This window comes from Lampetra planeri, chromosome 28 (genome assembly GCF_965212315.1).
Source record: "Lampetra planeri chromosome 28, kcLamPlan1.2.h2, whole genome shotgun sequence".
NCBI lineage: Eukaryota > Metazoa > Chordata > Hyperoartia > Petromyzontiformes > Petromyzontidae > Lampetra > Lampetra planeri.
Window position 1 is genome coordinate 7,049,562 of NC_136134.1, and position 18,020 is coordinate 7,067,581.

General features: G+C 45.2%; 1 protein-coding gene across 1 annotated transcript in view; it reads right to left on the bottom strand.

The window, feature by feature from the left end:
• PIK3CD (phosphatidylinositol-4,5-bisphosphate 3-kinase catalytic subunit delta) overlaps positions 1-18,020 on the bottom strand; it is a 71,736-nt gene continuing 53,716 nt past the window's right edge. The window contains exons 14-23 of the mRNA XM_078607760.1: positions 17,063-17,206; positions 16,403-16,502; positions 13,897-14,078; positions 12,433-12,539; positions 10,786-10,864; positions 8,124-8,291; positions 4,455-4,578; positions 1,959-2,104; positions 1,355-1,487; positions 1-439 (exon numbers count right to left, since the gene is read on the bottom strand). Coding sequence (XP_078463886.1) covers positions 305-439; positions 1,355-1,487; positions 1,959-2,104; positions 4,455-4,578; positions 8,124-8,291; positions 10,786-10,864; positions 12,433-12,539; positions 13,897-14,078; positions 16,403-16,502; positions 17,063-17,206 — 1,318 coding nt within the window. The 3' untranslated portion in view covers positions 1-304. The remainder of the gene's footprint in view (positions 440-1,354; positions 1,488-1,958; positions 2,105-4,454; positions 4,579-8,123; positions 8,292-10,785; positions 10,865-12,432; positions 12,540-13,896; positions 14,079-16,402; positions 16,503-17,062; positions 17,207-18,020) is intronic.

The following is an 18,020-nucleotide window of genomic DNA, read 5'->3' on the forward strand; positions in this document are numbered from 1 at the left end:
CCCCCCCCCCCCCTGCACAATAAAAAAAAAACCCAGTACGACTTGAAATTTCCACAAAGTTAATAATAACAATACAAAGTTTAAAAATAACTTAGAAAATATATTGCATTCACAAAAAAATGCTTGTCAGGCTCTTTGTTTGAAATTCTGAACTAATTTTGACTGTAGAAACATACAACACTGGGTCGACGGTTGGATGAGTGTTTCCAAGAAGTTCGAAATGTTGACGTTTCATATCTTCGATACTTTCGTGCCATCCCGCCGTCTTCGTGTGCCTCGCAAGCGCCAACATGAGTAGCGCGTGTCAGCGATTGTCCTTTGCTACATTGTGAGCCATCCACATCACCTTGGTCTTCCAACTCTCACGTAAAGCCTCGTTGAACTTTTGGCAGAAATGTTTCAGGGCATCGTCCTCTCGTTTCTCCAGAGCGAGCGTCTCCTGGAGGGGCGCACGGGAAATAACGACGTGAGCGGGAACAGGATGCAGTTCATTTTTGAAAGGTTTCATTCGATAACGAAAAGCAATGTGCAAACGTGCTTAGTGAAAACTTAACGCGAGGCTCTTCGCAGACAATATTACGATTGGCTGTTCCTGTGAGGTCGCGACACCTATTTCAGAAACTGGATCAGGTGACACGGTGAGTCTAACTTTCTGGACTGTTATTATGACTCCCTGGACCTTATCCAGATCATGTTTGACGTCGTTTCAAAAGAAACGCCTCATCTAACTGCTGCTAAATTTCGTTGTAAGGATTGTTCTTCAACTCACCAGTGAGCTGAAACGGTGATCATTGATGCGTTAACCTTTGATACACAGGACATGATGTTTGGCTTTGTCAGGTGGTGGAGGGTTCTTAACAATACAAGTTTGGCCAGATTCTTGTGGCCAAACCCAAAAATCTATTATTAATCATGCTAAAAGAAAGTTTTAAATTAGTGACTATACATGCCATGATATGTGAATTGAACACAAGCGAATAGAGCCTAAGAATAAATGAAGAAACATGGGTAGTAGATGCATGCTGGGCATTACAGTCTTACACTGAGACACATTAAAAGAAGAATGCATGAATCAGTGAACAAACTAAAGTTACAGATGTCACATTGATCGTTAAGAAGAAATAAACAAGTGGACTTGGGCATGACACACTGGGGCAAAGTGATGATGGCCTATGGACGATGCTGGTAATTGAATGACAGCCAATGGAAGGAAAACGCCAGATAGAGGTCAGCTGCTTGTTGGCATACATCGTGAGACCGCGAGAGATGGTGATGCCGTGGCGAAGCCTACATCTGCAAATGGCTAGGTCATGGCTGGTGATGATGAACAGAACTTTAGTGAAAGTCAGCATACCTTCAGGTACTGGATATCTTTCGGCGACGTGAGCTCTGGGAGGCCAGCTGCCAGCATGAGGGAGAAGAGGTTCAGGAAGAGGTGGCCGTTCTTCCTTAGGATCAGGTAGGCCCGCTCACAGTACTTGCGGAACCTTAAGCATGGAAATGGTTTCATTAGTTGCTGTCGTGGTGCTTCGTGACTGCGGTGCCAAGTTGCCACCCCAAAGTTTGTTGCAAAATATTATTTATTTTCCATCACATTCAGCCCGTGTGACTCAATCCTTTCATTAATTGGCCACATCGATGAAGGGCCAAGGTGGCTCGGTTGTTCAGGATAAAATCCCACAACGGGTCAAAACAACTATACAAGGTCAACCAAATGTGCTACTATATCGCAATTAAAACTCTGCACGCTTCACTGGGAATATAGACATCCCGTTGGAACAAAACAGGTGGCAAAAAGTACAATTACGAAATTTTTTTAATCTACTTATCCAGGAAACCCTCGACGAGTCTCAAGACGTTTAGTAAAAAGTCTTGCTCCGCGACGTACTGAACAATTGATTTGTTTTTGTTAATGTGCATTTTGGAAGCTAGGGCTGCAGCTACGCCGGAAGGCTCACCGGTCGAACTTTTCGCTGTTGGTGGTCTTCCCCTCCTGGATGACGTGCACGAAGTCGTACGTGAGGATGAACGGCACCCGCTCGCGCTTGATGCCAAACTTGCTCTTGAAGTTTCCCAGGAAGTGGCCAAAGTCGATGTGGAAGAGCTGTGAGCAGCCGGGCGAAAAGGGGCCATTGCACGTTTGAAATATTCTGCTCGTACAAATTGTCCGATGTTAACCAAGGTCACATTCGTGACTCAGCAGGCCTATATTGCATATCTATATATATAAAAAGGAAATTTGTCAATATGTGTGTCTGTTCGAAATGTTTAGCATACTTCCCGACATGCAACAAACTTGAGATTTGGCACGTGGGTAGTTTCCAGACTGTACACAATGTAAAACGTATAAAAATAGACTTTTGTATTTTGGGGGGCGGGGGGCGCAATAATGCATATATTTTGCACGGCAAGTGAGCAGTGATGTCACATCTGTGATGTTAAGCACATGCGGCAGCGTCACGCAATGTGCCGGCTGACGTCATGCATTCCCCCCCCAACCCTCTGTGTAGGCCGTGTATTCATCCAAGACAAGATTCCAAGTCTCGGGCAAAGCCGGGTAGTAAAGCTAGTCCTAGATAAATAAAGGATAGTATTACTGTTACTACTTTATCGCAAGTGAACAGGTATTCCCCAACAGGACTGTCAAACACATGAAATGACACTAAACATGGTGGGTAAAGTTACATATTTTGAACAGAACGTTATGGTCATCATGTAGTTGCTCATGAATAACAGCCATGCAGTGGTTACTGCGCTACACTATAAACCTCGTGATCCATTTCAATTCCCAACCCAGCCATGGCTAACGTCAGCGGCAAGGGATATTGGATCCGGCTCTTGCGCCTTCACCAACTCACACTGTCCAGTATGGTGAAACAATCGCAATGACCCACACGGTATGAGGAGCCCTTCATCCAGCAGTGGATTGATAATGGGCTATATATCATTACAGTAAAACCTCAGCTTAACAGACATCCATTCAATGGATCTCGGATTTAACGGACAAAATCTGCTGAATGACGAGTTTTGTCCGAAGATCAGAGAACAAACGGACTTTGCCCCAAGCAATGGACTCAGTCCGTTAATGGGTAAACTAGTCCAGTCATTAAAATGCAAATCAATTTATAACATTTTTGACATGCGTTTTTCTGGATTTTGTTGTTGTTATTCTGTCTCTCACTGTTCAAATAAACCTACCATCAAAATTATAGACTGATCATTTCTTTGTCAGTGGGCAAACGTACAAAATCAGCAGGGGCTCAAATACTTTTTTCCCTCACTGTATGTACAGGTATTATTACACTATTATTGTGCAGCTTTTTTTTATTATTATGAAAAGCATTACAATATATCAGTAAGTAGTTTGCGTGTGGTAGGGTGTGATTTAGTGCTCAGGAGGCTCGTGAAGGACGCTACTGGGCAGTTGGAGGCAGTCGCCCTCCAACAACAACGGAGGGCGGAGGAGCGACGCTCACAACAACGAGCGGAGCGCCGGGTGGCTAAAGCACAGCAAGTTGGCACAGTAGGGGGCACAGGTGGTGTATCAGCCAGTAATCTCGGTCATCTCAATCAGTCGACCCGTGGCACCTGGGTATGCCCCGTGACCTCCTGCCAGCGGGCCTTCGACACTTCACGTGGCCTCAAGGTGCACATGGCCTGGCACAAGCGTCGTGGTGAAGTCATCGCCACTTAGTGGCGAATGGCGGTTGTTGTTGTTTAGTGCTCAAAATAGGTAATTTGGCCATCGACGGACAATCGGATTCTACGGACACTCCTTCCCCCCTATTCGTCTATTAAACCGACGGGGTTCACTCTATTGCCATTTACTAGATTTCTGAATTTTGGTCTCACTAACCCTGTGACTCTTTACGTAAACATGTTAAGATTCTATTTCCTCTGGGAACACGGTCATAATTAGAAATCAGTCAGTCAGTAATAATAAGTGCAAAGTATGAAAGTGAAACTAAACTAGAAACTAAACCCTTTTTATTTTACCAGGTAAAGCCCACTGAACTGTATAGCTCTTTTTCAGAAACGACCTGGCCACCAATGATAGCTCAACCAAGTGGCTTACCAAGTGGAATGTATAGCAGACAAATATTCAAAAAAGCATGTTTATAAATATGGAGGAAAAACTGGAGGACCCAGAGAAAAATCCACGCGACCACGGGGAGAACATGCAAACTCCAAACATATACAGGCGTCGTGGTCGGGATCGAACTCACGAGGTCCTGTATATCAGGGCGAGGTGGTTAACATCTCGCCACCGCAGCGTGCTTGGTATGGACCCTGTTGTTATAAATTAAACAGAGCCGCTCTGACTGCCTTCCCGCCCGTCTCTTTGTGGCGCAGCACCCAGGCTCCTCCATCCACGGGGCCCCGATCAAGCTGCACCGCCTCCACCCTCGATAGCCAAGCCACTGGTGTGTTACACGACCCAATCAGAAACTCACCTGCCCCGTTTCCCTAATCATGATGTTGTCGCTGTGCCGGTCTCCTATGCCCAGCACGTATGTTGCCACGCAGTAGCCAGCACAAGAGAGGGTGAACTCCTCTATAGCCCTTTCCAGAGCATCCCTGTGCCAACACACAACAGAACGAGACTCTCAGGATGAACAAAATCGACCGCTGCTGCTCATTGAGCTACTAAGGTGACGCAGAAGGGAAGTAATAAAATAATAAAATATAATAAAATAATTTTCACGACGTTTCGGCTACAACGCAAGCAGCCGTCTTCAAGTGAAGAATGAAACACTGCCAAGCTTGGAGCATATATATAAACGAAACGTTGTGAGAATTATTTTATTATGTTTTATTTTTATTATTTTATTACTTCCCTTCTACGTGACTTTACCGAAAGAACCAAGAAGATGAATCCCTGCAGTCACGAAAGCTTTAAATCGAAATCTACTAAGGTGAGATTACATTTATACGTCACAAGGCAAGCAAACCTCCTCGCTGAATTCCTGCAGTCAGAAGACTGTCATGTCACATCAGTGAGTACCACTGGTTAATTACATCACAGGGCTACTTCTCAATTTCATTCGACTTAACTCTCTTACTCTAGACCAGGGGTGGGGGCACCTATGGCCTGCGACTTTATCTCATAGGTCCTGTGGACACATGAGGCTCACCACTTATAAACGGCCCTCAAACCAAATGCGACCGTCGCTGGAAGCATCTTAGTTGCAATAATTGGGTAGTAGAATGGCAATGTAAATTTCGATTTAAAGCTTTCGTGACTGCAGGGATTCATCTTCTTGGTTCTTTTGGTAAAGTCACGTAGAAGGAAAATAATAAAATAATCAAAATAAAACATAATAAAATTTCGATTTAATGCTTTCGTGACTGCAGGGATTCATCTTCTTGGTTCTTTCGGTAAAGTTACGTAGAAGGGAAATAATAAAATAATCAAAATAAAACATAATAAAATTTAGATTTAAAGCTTTCGTGACTGCAGGGATTCATCTTCTTGGTTCTTTCGGTAAAGTCACATAGAAGGGAAATAATAAAATAATCAAAATAAAACATAATAAAATTTCGATTTAAAGCTTTCGTGACTGCAGGGATTCATCTTCTTGGTTCTTTCGGTAAAGTCACGTAGAAGGGAAGTAATAAAATAATTAAAATAAAACATAATAAAATTTCGATTTAAAGCTTCTTTCGTGACTGCAGGGATTCATCTTCTTGGTTCCTTCGGTAAAGTCACGTAGAAGGGAAGTAATAAAATAATTAAAATAAAACATAATAAAATTTCGATGTAAAGCTTCTTTCGTGACTGCAGGGATTCATCTTCTTGGTTCTTTCGGTAAAGTCACGTAGAAGGGAAGTACTAAAATAATTAAAATAAAACATAATAAAATAATTTCGATTTAAAGCTTCTTTCGTGACTGCAGGGATTCATCTTCTTGGTTCTTTCGGTAAAGTCATGTAGAAGGGAAATAATAAAATAATAAAAATAAAACAATAAAATTTCGATGTAAAGCTTTGGTTGACTGCAGGGATTCATCTTCTTGGTTCTTTCGGTAAAGTCACGTAGAAGGGAGATAATAAAAGAATAAAAATAAAACATAATAAAATAATTTTCACGACGTTTCGGCCACAACGCAAGCAGCCGTCCTCAGGTGAAGAACAGGTCTGTCGGAAAGACAGTGTCTGAATTAACTTCATTCAGACGGCTGCTTGCGTTGTGGCCGAAACGTCGTGAGAATTATTTAATGTTTAATTTTTATTATTTTATTATTTCCCTTCTACGTGACTTTACCGAAAGAACCAAGAAGATAGAGGGCAATGTTTTAGACCTGGCAATAACTCCGTTTAATAATTTTAGCATGCTAACTCACTTAGTTTTCTGCAAGGACAAGGGAACGAGCTGTGTGTGTGTGAATACGTCGTTGCCCGCAAAATATATTTTAAAGCCATATTCGTCCCTCGGTGAGGACAAGATTCCCTATCCCTCCTGTAAACCGTTTTCCTCATTGTCTATCATAATTTATACGTATAGATTTTAGTCCTTACTGCTAGACAAGGCCAAATTACAAAATCGATATGATGCTTTCCATGTGCAATCATCAATAACTGGACAAAAATCCATCAACTCTCTACGTTTGAGTAATTGGTCTGGGGGCAGATATCCAGCTGTGAAACCAGGATCTCAGCGGTGGTGCCTGATTACTCAGGACAGGGCAATGATGAGCCCAGCCAACACACATACACGTATCATTTAATTCTATTCTCACAACAGGCATAGAGGGGGAGTTTTGTTTGTATGCCTACGTGAGTAGTGTGTTGGTTATAAATCTACTTTTACTTGTGTGCTGCCACAAAAGTCATATAATTATCCAATGTCACACTCATGATGATGACGATGACATGGCCTGGTCTGTAATGCTGGCCAGGTACTTCATAGCGCACGGCTCTTCCATAATCATCGTGCGCTTTCAGATGCGCTTTTGGGGCCGTCTGGAATGCTCTTCCTTCCAATGTCAGGAAGCCACTGGAGCGATGTACTTTAAAATCTAGATTGCAAACTCATTTCTTTATAACTGCTTTTTTGTGTTTAGTTTGTTGTCCTTCCCCCGCACCTCCGATTAACACGGTTGGCTACGTACGGTGCGAAAAAAGTTAAACATACATACATAGTGTCGCTTAGTGGCCCCACTTTCGCACGTGGACTCTCTAACTGCCTGCTCCGGTTCAAAGGAGATTCAAGGTCGTGTAGGTCAAACAATCGTTTCTCTGCACCAGCGGTGGAGGTGTTCGTCAACGTCGATGTGCATTGTGACGTCCTTGGTTATCGGGTCAATGAGTGATCATTGACAGCGTTTTCCTCAACAGAGCCAGCAGACTAAAAAGTAGGCATGTGATGAGCGAGCCACCACCGATGCATTGATTAACATTTCCTCATGTGCTCTCTCACAATGCATGCACCGAATTTTAAGAGTTAATTTTTTTGTTTTGTTACGATGTAAACCAATTATATGAAAATTATATGCTAGTACCTTTATGATAAAGGGGGAAAATAAAGCTGTACATTTAAGGTAAATCAAATAATGATAAACAATACAAAACTCATAAACCAATTGTTGTAAGAAACTCATCGCAACAAAATAAAAGTGCTGGCCGGAAAAAAAAACAACTTCCAAAAACACAAAAATGTGTAAAAAGCACACAGCAAAGGCTGTCTGTGCACGCATTTCCCTCAAAAATTGCAAGGACAAGGAGACCACAATGCACTTCTTCAGGAAGCGCTGATGGTTTATGCACAAGTGCAGAGTATGAGTGCTTTTCACACATTCGTGCACTGTCAAAGATCCCCTGAAAGCCTTTCACAGACTGTTGGGGCAAAAGCACCTATGAAGGCTGCAACAGCACGTAAAGAGGTGGGTGGCCAGCACTATGACCTTTGTTTCCCCAAGTAAACAATGTTGACATACCGCACCAGGTACTCATTTTGAGGCTGGGCCGACCTATGACCGGTTCAGATAATCGTCACTGGTGTTGGCCGTGAGCAGGAATCGAACTCGGGCCGCCAGGTTCGTAAAGCAGCGTGCTAACCGCTGTGTGCGCGCACACATCGCACACACCGCACACACCGCACACACCGCACACATCGCACACACCCAGGGTTCTTGGCTTTGAGCCAATTGAGCAGTGCGTCCTTGTTGAAGGCGGCGGTGGCCGCGATGTTGCTCTTGTCCAGCTGGATGTTGGCGATGGTTTCGGCGCGTCGCACCATCTCAATGAGGCCCGTCTTGTCGCCCGTTGACAGGCACCCGTAAGGAACAATCCTGCGGTGGGGGGGGGGGGGCAAGTGTTTGAGAGGACAAAAGTTGTAATTAATGGCAGAGCAAATTACGAGGACAGGCTGGCTTTCACCGCGGCAGCACACCCTATGATAGGGATATAATGGTAACGTAGTGCAAGGATAATTGCCGGAATAATTAAAATGGATAACGGTGGATCATTTGGTAGACAATGCAAGCTTTTGTCTTCTACAATGTCACGTGGTGTGACTGACGATCAGTATTAGCCCTGCTTCACTGTTCACCTGCCTGAGTGTAACTTTCCTTCGAGATGGATGGTTAAAGTTATTGTGCGCGGTGACGTGTGCACATATAGCCCGTATTTGAAGGTCAGCAACGCACTAAAAAATGCTGGATTTTGAAAAATAAAAGGCATAAACTTAAGTGGTGAAAGTATTAACCGACAATGTAGCAATTATAACAATTCCCACCGTTAATGGAAAAAGAAGGTTTAGCAAGCGATTAAAGAACTTAATCAAAAAGGCTGCAAAGTTGGGTTAAAGAAATAATCATGACCAAAAATAAATGTCGTACACAACAGGTTTGCCCAACAAGAGGAACACATTGTTGGAGGGACACAACTGGAGAACACAACGGAGTGTGCATATCTACGGCAAACTCGTGAAGGCGGAGCGGGAACGAAGACTTGGTTTGAAGAGGTGAGCGCGAGCAAGTTGGAGTGCTCTTTGTACATTTTAATTCGATAATGAAAAGCAACAGACACGTTTTTTTTCAATCAGTGCGCATTACCAGCGACGACACATGGGTTGGACCAGATGACGCCAAAAGGCGCACAACTCAAAGACAATGCACCATCAGAGTATGAGAGCTCGGGGTAAGCATTTACACCATTGGTACCTCATTTGCCAGTAAAAAATATGAGTTGTGCGCCTTTTGGCGTCCTCTGGTCCAACCCATGTGAGACTAGGCTCTAAAGAAAGCTGTCTCTGGTGTGGACCAATCAACTTCAAGGACAGTGCATACATTATCAGAGTTACGTTTTTTGTTTGCATTATGACTGCAGGTATTGTGGTCTATGCAAACATGACTCCTTGTAAAAAAGGTGTCAGTTTTGTTGCCAGATAAAAGGGTAAAAAACCAATTATCATATTTTTTACTGGCAAATGAGGTACCAATGATGAGCTGAAGAGTTAACATGCGTTTTAGAGTATTTGGCTGCTCGTAATCAGAACACTAAGAACGTTTTTTCAATTGTGGACAAGTGGGTTTGGGGCAGGACTTTGTTTGAAGGGATCATGGACGATGCACGAGACTGGTGACAGAATGTCCACCGCGGAGATGGAGCAATGAGATCAGCAGCACCGTGAACGATAGTGATGACATGGGTGAGGCATTATTCCATCATTGGATAGATGACTGCTGATGATGATGAATGCATGCATGTATGTGCAGTGCTCATGCCAATGTAAGCAGACAGACAAGCTTCTGAAGCATATTTGGCAAGAATTCCATATTAGCCAAACTGGCTTGCGGAGATGGAATTTTAATTACACTTCATCGTCCACAAAAAGGAATGTACATTCCGTCCATGCAATTAAGACGGAGGTCCCGATAAACACATTCTCCAATGTGTTGAATACAAAAAAATAACCGCTTTGTCTATCATTTCCCATATTCCGATTTGCTGGAGGCTGCCCGTGGGAGAGCGGGAGTGTGGGAGGCTGGAGCAAGGGTGGGGGCTGAGGGGGGAGGGGGCGAGGAAGTGGGGGGAAGGGGCAGGGAGGGGGGCACGGGCGGTGGGAGTGCACTAGGGGAGTCAGGAAACCGATCGTTCACTCGTGCATTTAAACAGAAACACTGTTGAATATGGAAAATTTAATTAAATATAACAGCCAAAATGTATTCAATAATTTCCATGAGAATCCAAATTTCATGAGCGCATTCCACAACATTTGCACTTCACTGTGCTTTTTATTGCAAATGGAAAACAAACAACACGGGCAAGTATGCTCCAAATGCAAATGTGTAATTTTAGGGCCTCACTACTGAGAGAGAAAATGTAGATTTTAAAACAAAAGAGAAAGTTAATGTGATGGCATAAAAGTCTCATTAAAATTCTCACTTCCGATGCTTAACCGCATGAACATTATAATCAAGCTGGGGAGAGAGGAGCTTGGATGAAAGTCCATGTGGAAAAATCACTGAAACCTTGGCTTCGCATCACTGCTGATAAAAAAAAAAACTTCCCTTGTTGATTGTGCGTTGCTTCATGATGTATAGTTGCGCAATATCATCTTGTTACGAACAACTTTTGGTACGAACAACTTTTAGCGTGGCCTTTTAAGCTACATTATTACTTGGGGGGGGGGGGGGGGGGGCAGGGGTCCACATTAGTTTGGGGCATTTCCAATCGGTGCTGGCTCAAGCTCCCAGTGACATTACAGACGGTGGCGATGGCACAGTGGGGGCCAGTCACAGGAGAGCTGCGGAAATCTGAACACCGCTCGTGTTTTCTCACCTGAGGTCAAGGCCCTGCTGTTTCCACATGTTGTCCATCAGCTTCAGCATCTGCAGAGTCAGCATGTCCTGCCGTAGGTCTGCGTGTCACGGTAAAAGTTGGTTGTTATCAGTGAGGGAGGGTGGGGGGGGGCAAACAACGGTCATGTATAATTTGGCATTTTATTTTGTAATTAAACCTCCTCACCCTTGCCCTCCACTCATCCTCAGCGGCATCACGGTAAGTTACAAAGTTTATTATGACTTTGTAATGTACCGTGATGTAATAATAATATAATTCTCACGGAAGTCTTTTACAACGTCAATGAGCGCGTAAGTTAGTGACGTTCAATTTTTTCAGGAATGCCTCGACGAGCCTCAAGACTGCGTCGTGACGTTCAGCAACAATCCATTCCACCGAGTGCTTTGCATGCGGGAGGAAAGGGAGTAGTATCCAGAGAGAATGAATGGCTATGAGGAAATGACAAAGGTCTGCATAGGCAGGATCACGGACCTACTTGCTGTACCGTCATCTCCTGGCCGCCTTGCTGCCCAGCTGGTTTGGAAGGTTCACAAATGCGTCTGATCTACCAATATCATCAACCCAAAATGTTGTCTCACGTCGATATGATGAACTTAGATTAAAAAAATCAAATGTCCATGTCGAGCTCTTCTGCTACTCTGTATATCACTTTCATTGTTGCATTCCCAGTGTGGCCGTTCCATTTTTGCAAGTAATTTATTTTTTCTCTCTAAATATTAGTTTCACTTCGGCCATGATTTTTACGAGCTTAGATGACCGCATCACTTTCCGCTGAGGCGAAAATAGCGGCCTCTAGTGGTTGGAGGGGATCACGTGAACCAATTAAGTGCAACGTGTAACAATATTTAAAACATATCTTTTTACGCTCAAGATTCGACGCATGTATAATGAGATTTAGAACCAACATTATTGGATTAATCAATGCACCGGTACAGGCATAGCGAACTGCATGAGCCTCAATTCAAAAGCAAAGATGTGAGTGTAAACCCAAGGTAAGAACTATACCGACATGAGGGGTCAGTAAAAGTGTGGCCAGCAGAGGTTAAAGCACCAAGATCCATTGCTGTACTTACTTCTATGCACCCATATCTATGCTTCCCCCTCCCCAACCTCCATCAACCAGAAGCCGCATGGTATGGAGAGGCTGCTGACGGGAAGGGGTACTGACAGCACGTCAGCATGAGTAGACAAAAAGCAAAGGCCAGGACAGGGGTCCATCTGGAAGCCGAGAACCCGCTAGGAGGTTCTAGAAGAGCGGGGGGGGGGGTGTGGCTAGGGCGGGGCAAGGCCAAGCCAGGAGGAGGATAAGAGGAAGCTCGGGACGGGGGCTCGGGGCTGTTGCTGGGAGTGGACCCCCCTCGCCGTGTCCCTGTCCGTCACCTTCGTCGCCGCCGTATCGACCACCTGAAGACGCCGCTAGCTAGCCAGCTTGTCAACTGTACTAGCTAGGCAGTGCCGTCAAGAGGCGGATGTGTGACTGGCGTGTAAGCACGTAGGGCGTCTGTAGTTCCCTGACGTGTAGGAATAAAAGGTGTCTTATGAACCTCGTCTGGGAGTGAGTCACTACACATGTACAAAATGATGGCACAGAATTTAACTGCGAAAGCAGCCAATGCGAGCATTCACCGTCTCCATTTTTGAAGATGGCGCCTGTGGGCTCAAGCCCTTCTTCGTCCGAGTAAACCATCCACAGAGGTTTCATTTTCGAGTTCATGAACTTGCACTTCTCCACACTGCACGCACGCACACGCACGCAAGCAGCAACACACCACATGCACGGTGAGTACGGACGGTAATGTTACCTAGGAGCATGCTAAAAATCAGCACGTCTTTTCGGTGCGAGGTTCGCAAATATAAATGCTAATTTCGCCGCGGGTTTTGACGCACAGTCGTGAAACACCACGTGGAACCCGCATGCCCCAACCGAGTGTCTGACCTCTCACAGCACGGTTATTTTTGCGAGTGGCTACACATTTTAGGACCATTAAGAAGAGCAGCAGTAGGCACGAAACAACTTGTCAACCATCCCTACAGGGTTGGTAAATGTAATACTATCTGGTGGGGCTCAATCGGTTTGCTAGGAATGTAATGTTCATTCTAGATTTGAGGTTTTCGTGACTGCAATGATTCATAATACTCTTTGGTTCTTTCGGTAAAGTCATGTAGATGAAAAAGAAAATTAAATAAATTAAATTTTCTTTTTTTTCACCTACGTGACTTTTACCGAAAGAACCAAAGAGTAGGAATGTAATGGTCCGTGCCATATGAATATGAATCCCATTATGGATTCAGGACTGGCAACAGGGAAAAGTAAAATAATTTACACAAACGAGCTTGGAGCCAAATTTACTTGACACATCAATTAGGTTACAGAACCAATAACCACCTGTCCAGAAATGATATCTTCATTATCCAAGCGATAACATTACCTGCAACTGCTATAATTTAAAAATAACTTTCCCCCCACTATGTGGCTGTACATACGAATACAACAAATAAGCAGGGAAATGTATTACCTTCGTAAATATCTGCCGCTCCACGCAAAAAAAGAGAATATTTTACAGTTCTTGTGAACGGCACGGCCTTTTTGGAGGATGTAATTTCAGCAGTGATTCGATAAAACAAAACTCTGGATTGATTTTGACAGTGTTCTCAGCAGCAGCAGTCAGGCTTGCTTAAACCATTGATGGCGAGTACCAGATGTGATAGGTAAAAAACCCTCTCTTCAAGATATGGGTCTTAGTCCTATACTGATTAGATTGGCTGTGTAAATCCAATAGGTCTGCCATAGCATAACTGTATTCCAAACAAAGCAATCCCCAAAAAATAGAAAAACATGACATTTCAGGCAATGGTCCATCTTTATATTAAAAGGCCCTCTTCAATGAGAAGAGCCATTACACAAAACGTCGCCAATCATATATTATCCCCTCTTAAGGGCCACAGTGTTATTGACGAATGTGTCGAGTGTTTGTTATCTGTGCTCGTGCACCACCGGCACGGTTGGCTATGTACTGTGCGAAAAAAAGTTCGACACACACACACGGCGGGTAGCACAACGAGCACGGGTTCAATATGCGAGATGCTCACTTGAGCTGGCTGAGGATGACGCAGGGCTTGAGCGGAGACTGGAGCCCCGTGAGCGCCTCCGTGTAGGACGTCTGCCGCAGGGTGGCGTGCATCGCGTCGATCACCTTCGCCTTGTTGTTCGACTTCATGGAACTGCTCTTCACCAGGTCATTGATGGCCCTCATCTTGGTGAGCGCCTCGCACTGCGGGAGGGGGGGGGGGGGAGCCAGGGAGCACGCCTAGGTCAGCCGTCACCTCCCCAGCTATGCCGAGGGTTTTTTTTTATACCTACGGCGTAGATTGAGTTTCCAGCTATCAACCCTGGCAACTTTGTCACGGTGGCCGGGTGGCTCAGTGGGGCGCCGTGGTGGCGAGACGTTAACTACCTCGCTTGGTATGACGGAGATCGTGAGTTCGATCCCGACCCTGACGCCTGTATATTTTGAATTTGCAAATTCTTCCCGTGGTCGCGTGGATTTTTCTCTGGGTCCTCCGGTTTTTCCCTCCACATTGATAAATATGCGTTTAGAGTATTTGGCTGCTATAAATGTCCACACAATAAACCACTTCGTTGGGCTATTTGTGGCCATTTCGCTTCTGAAAAAGAGCGATATAGCTCAGTGGGCCTTACCTGGTAAAATAAAAAACTTAGTTGTAGGTCAAAGCACCACACTGGCATCAGAGAGATCGTGAGTTAAAAACTAAACCCCTGAATGTTTGAAAAGTCCCAGAGCACTGTTCATGGAAGTCGGCCAACGTGCAGCAATGTCAAGACGAATATTACCACCTCTGATTAAACTGGTTCCTGAAGGGGAAAATCTTGAAGGTCTGCGATCGGTCACCAATGACTGCACAAAAAAACAATCACGTTCTGTTTCGTGCCGCACTTACTTTGGCAAAATTTCAACTCTGAGAATGAATCGAATAAGATTGGTTTGGTAATGGGGATTGTTTAACCGTACTTCATTCTTGACTGTGCCGCAGCAATAATTCAGACATCACTCGCCATTGATGTTACAGCTGCGGCCGTGAAATTAATTAAGCTCATTGGATGTATACCACAGTAAGTGCGCTAACCGCTGTGCCACCGCTCCAGCCCAGTCACATTTTACATTCCATATAAATCTAAATGTCGTTGTATAAAACTGCTTTCATAAATAGCCTCTCATCCCGAAATCCCCCCACCCAAACTTGCAATGTACTGGTATAGCTCATAACTCAATGATCCCCTTGAGTGGTGTCTATATGGCAAGGCGGGTTTGGTTTCGACTGGTAGGTTAAAAACCGGTTACGGGGCACTTCAGGCTTCTACGACTCCATCGTTTGTGAAAACAGTTTAGGAATTGCATTCGTACGAAGCGCATTTAATCACTGCCTCTCGTCAGGATGTTACGCTGATACTGCAAAAAGTTTTCCTCTGAAATACAAGGCTAAGGTTTCTACTCACAGCTGATGGGGGAGGGCAATGAAGAAGTGTTTTTTGTTGCACTCAAAGCACCACGTGGTACAGATGAATGGAATGGGCGTAAGCCTACAGAAAGTAACATCAGCCAAGACCTTGTCTGCAGTGCAATTGAATCCTTGATTCAAAGCGTTACCAAGGGCTAACCACTTGGTGCTTCAATTAATGTTTCAAAGCACTCCAAAACACTTCACGCGATTCGTTCTTCTCGCCAAACTTAAAAGTGCGGGTGGCCTCCCCTCATTCCATCGCCGCCTTAAAATGCACGCAAGCAACTCCCGACGGGAAAACCATCTCGGGGCGCGCCGGAGGTTTGGCGAGCAAATTGAGCACGGGCGCCGACTCGCGTTGCTCACCATCCCACGTGTGAATTGAGGCCAGCAGGGCTAATACGAATTGCTTGGAAGTCGTATAAATCACTCCATTAACGCTACTGATGGCACACACACACACACGCACTCACGCGGGCACACCTGTGGGGAAATCAATAGCAAGCGTTCGCGGTGACCGCGATGCAATCTGTGCTTTGACCCCACGACAGGAGCTGCCAGAACTACTGCGGTTTTCACGGGAGCGCTGTAAAGCTCGGCATGACGTCCAACGTTTTTTCCCCCCCCCCCACGTGCTGGGAGATTCTAAGGGGAAGTGAATGTTCAGTTCCCGTTTAGCCACTGACTGTTTGGTTCCTATTCAGCTCCTGTGAATATTCAGTTCCTGCTCCTGAAGAAGCTCCAAGCGTGTGCAGCGAAAACATCAGACATCGTGCCACACAACAATCTGTACTCAATCTGCCCGAGTCGATTTGCGCTGCATGGAATTACGTGTGCAATATCTTCAATTTGTCGTGAGACAGAGTCGTTACTATTCCTGTGCTGATTTGTACGCGATTTACTTCATTCAATTTGGTGACCCATGTGGTGACTCTTGCAAATGAGGCTGCTTTCTTGAGTTTTCACACAATTAAACAAAATAAACTTGAACAGCGCGCAGTGCAACTCTAACAAAACACATGGCAGAGGTGGCGGCTGCCAGCGGCCGGGAGAGGTGAAGTGCGGACGACCCCACCTGCTTCATGAGCGAGCGCACGTGTGCGATGCTTCCGCGGCAGTATGCTTCCAGCATGAGGCCGAACTGCAGCGACACGGCCGGAACGTGCATCTCTGACCTGCGGCGAGCACGTAACACGAGCAACTTAACGACGCGGGCAAAATAACGCGGAAGCGGGCAGCCTTGAACGTGACGTCGGAGCGCTCGATTTGCAAGCCGAAGGGGCAAAATTTCAATTGAGCCGATCCTCGATTCTTCAGCGTATCGTCGTGAGTATAAAAGTCGCGATTCAACTCAAGAAACGACAAAATATATTTTATGTTACGGTGAAACGCTGGGGCCTCTACAGTGTGTCATGTGTAGCCATCACATCCGTGGTTCTCGACCCATGGCTTCGCCACCCCCTCCCTGTTCTTTCAGTCGTGGCACAGGCTGCGGCCTGTATAATGTGCAAGACATTGTTTCAATGTGTGCCGTGAATGTTGAATGTCCACCACTGGCTCAGGAATCCCGACAGAGATAAATTCCGCATTATTATTTGAACCAGAAGACAATTTGACTCGTGTCTCAAATGCCAGCAGAGTAAGGGCAACATATATGTTTACACGTAGACACTTAAGACATTTAATACATCATACACGCAGTTAAAATAAGGAATTTTTGATGTGAAATCCTCACCTAAGATGCCAGAAAAGAAAGTGTCCGATGCATCTGTTTGTGAGCGCACGTTCCAGCAGGAATTTAGCCAGGTCGCTGTCCAGGTACGGCTCGTATTTGAGAACCTGGACAAGCTGCAGTAGGTACTGAGAGAGTTCGTCATCGCTGGGAAAAGACACGGAAGAAGGTGTGTGGGCAGAGGATGATACAGGAACAGTCACCATTTATGTAATCATTCAGATGTTCACGTCACCGTATTTCACAGGTACACAAAATAACGTATTAAAGTTAGGAAAAGCTTGGCACTGTTATATTGTGTGTGGGTTATTTGCACAGCAGGTGTAAATGGTTCAATCGGCAGGGCCTTTATCCATTCACCAGTTTGCACCAGTTCTCCCCAGATCTCTCTATTTTCGCAACGATTGACTGCGAGTCCGTTAAATATTAAACCTCACCCCCCTCCCCACAATGATTGAAACATCCCACAGCACTGATCAGTGGAGTAGGCCATTGGCGTAGCAATGTCAGGACCGAAATTACCACGTGAAATTCCCGAAAGCGGGCCCTTCAGCGCACTTCAAATCAGCGCGCGTTACCTGTTGAATTATCCACGTTGATTTAAACAGCCCAATAAATGATGCACTCATCTTGCTATGTCTCGTTCTCTATGCTCCCAATCTCTACTGTCCCTCTCTGTGCTTTCTCCGCCCTGCGCCCAGTCACGGTTTGGTTCCTTGCCCTTCACTGGAGGAACACACTCCCCCCTCCTGCACTTAAAACAATCTTCTTCACTGACCTGCTTCCGTTCCTCCCCGAAAACATCCAAACTCTTTTCACTTATCCATCCTACTGCTACTCCCTGCCCCGGTACCCCAGCTATGACCAGGCCTACCCCAACCTCTACCCCAACCCTTATCACGACACCAATCACTTCCCCTATCACTACCCCAACCCTTATTACTACCCTAACCCCTACCAC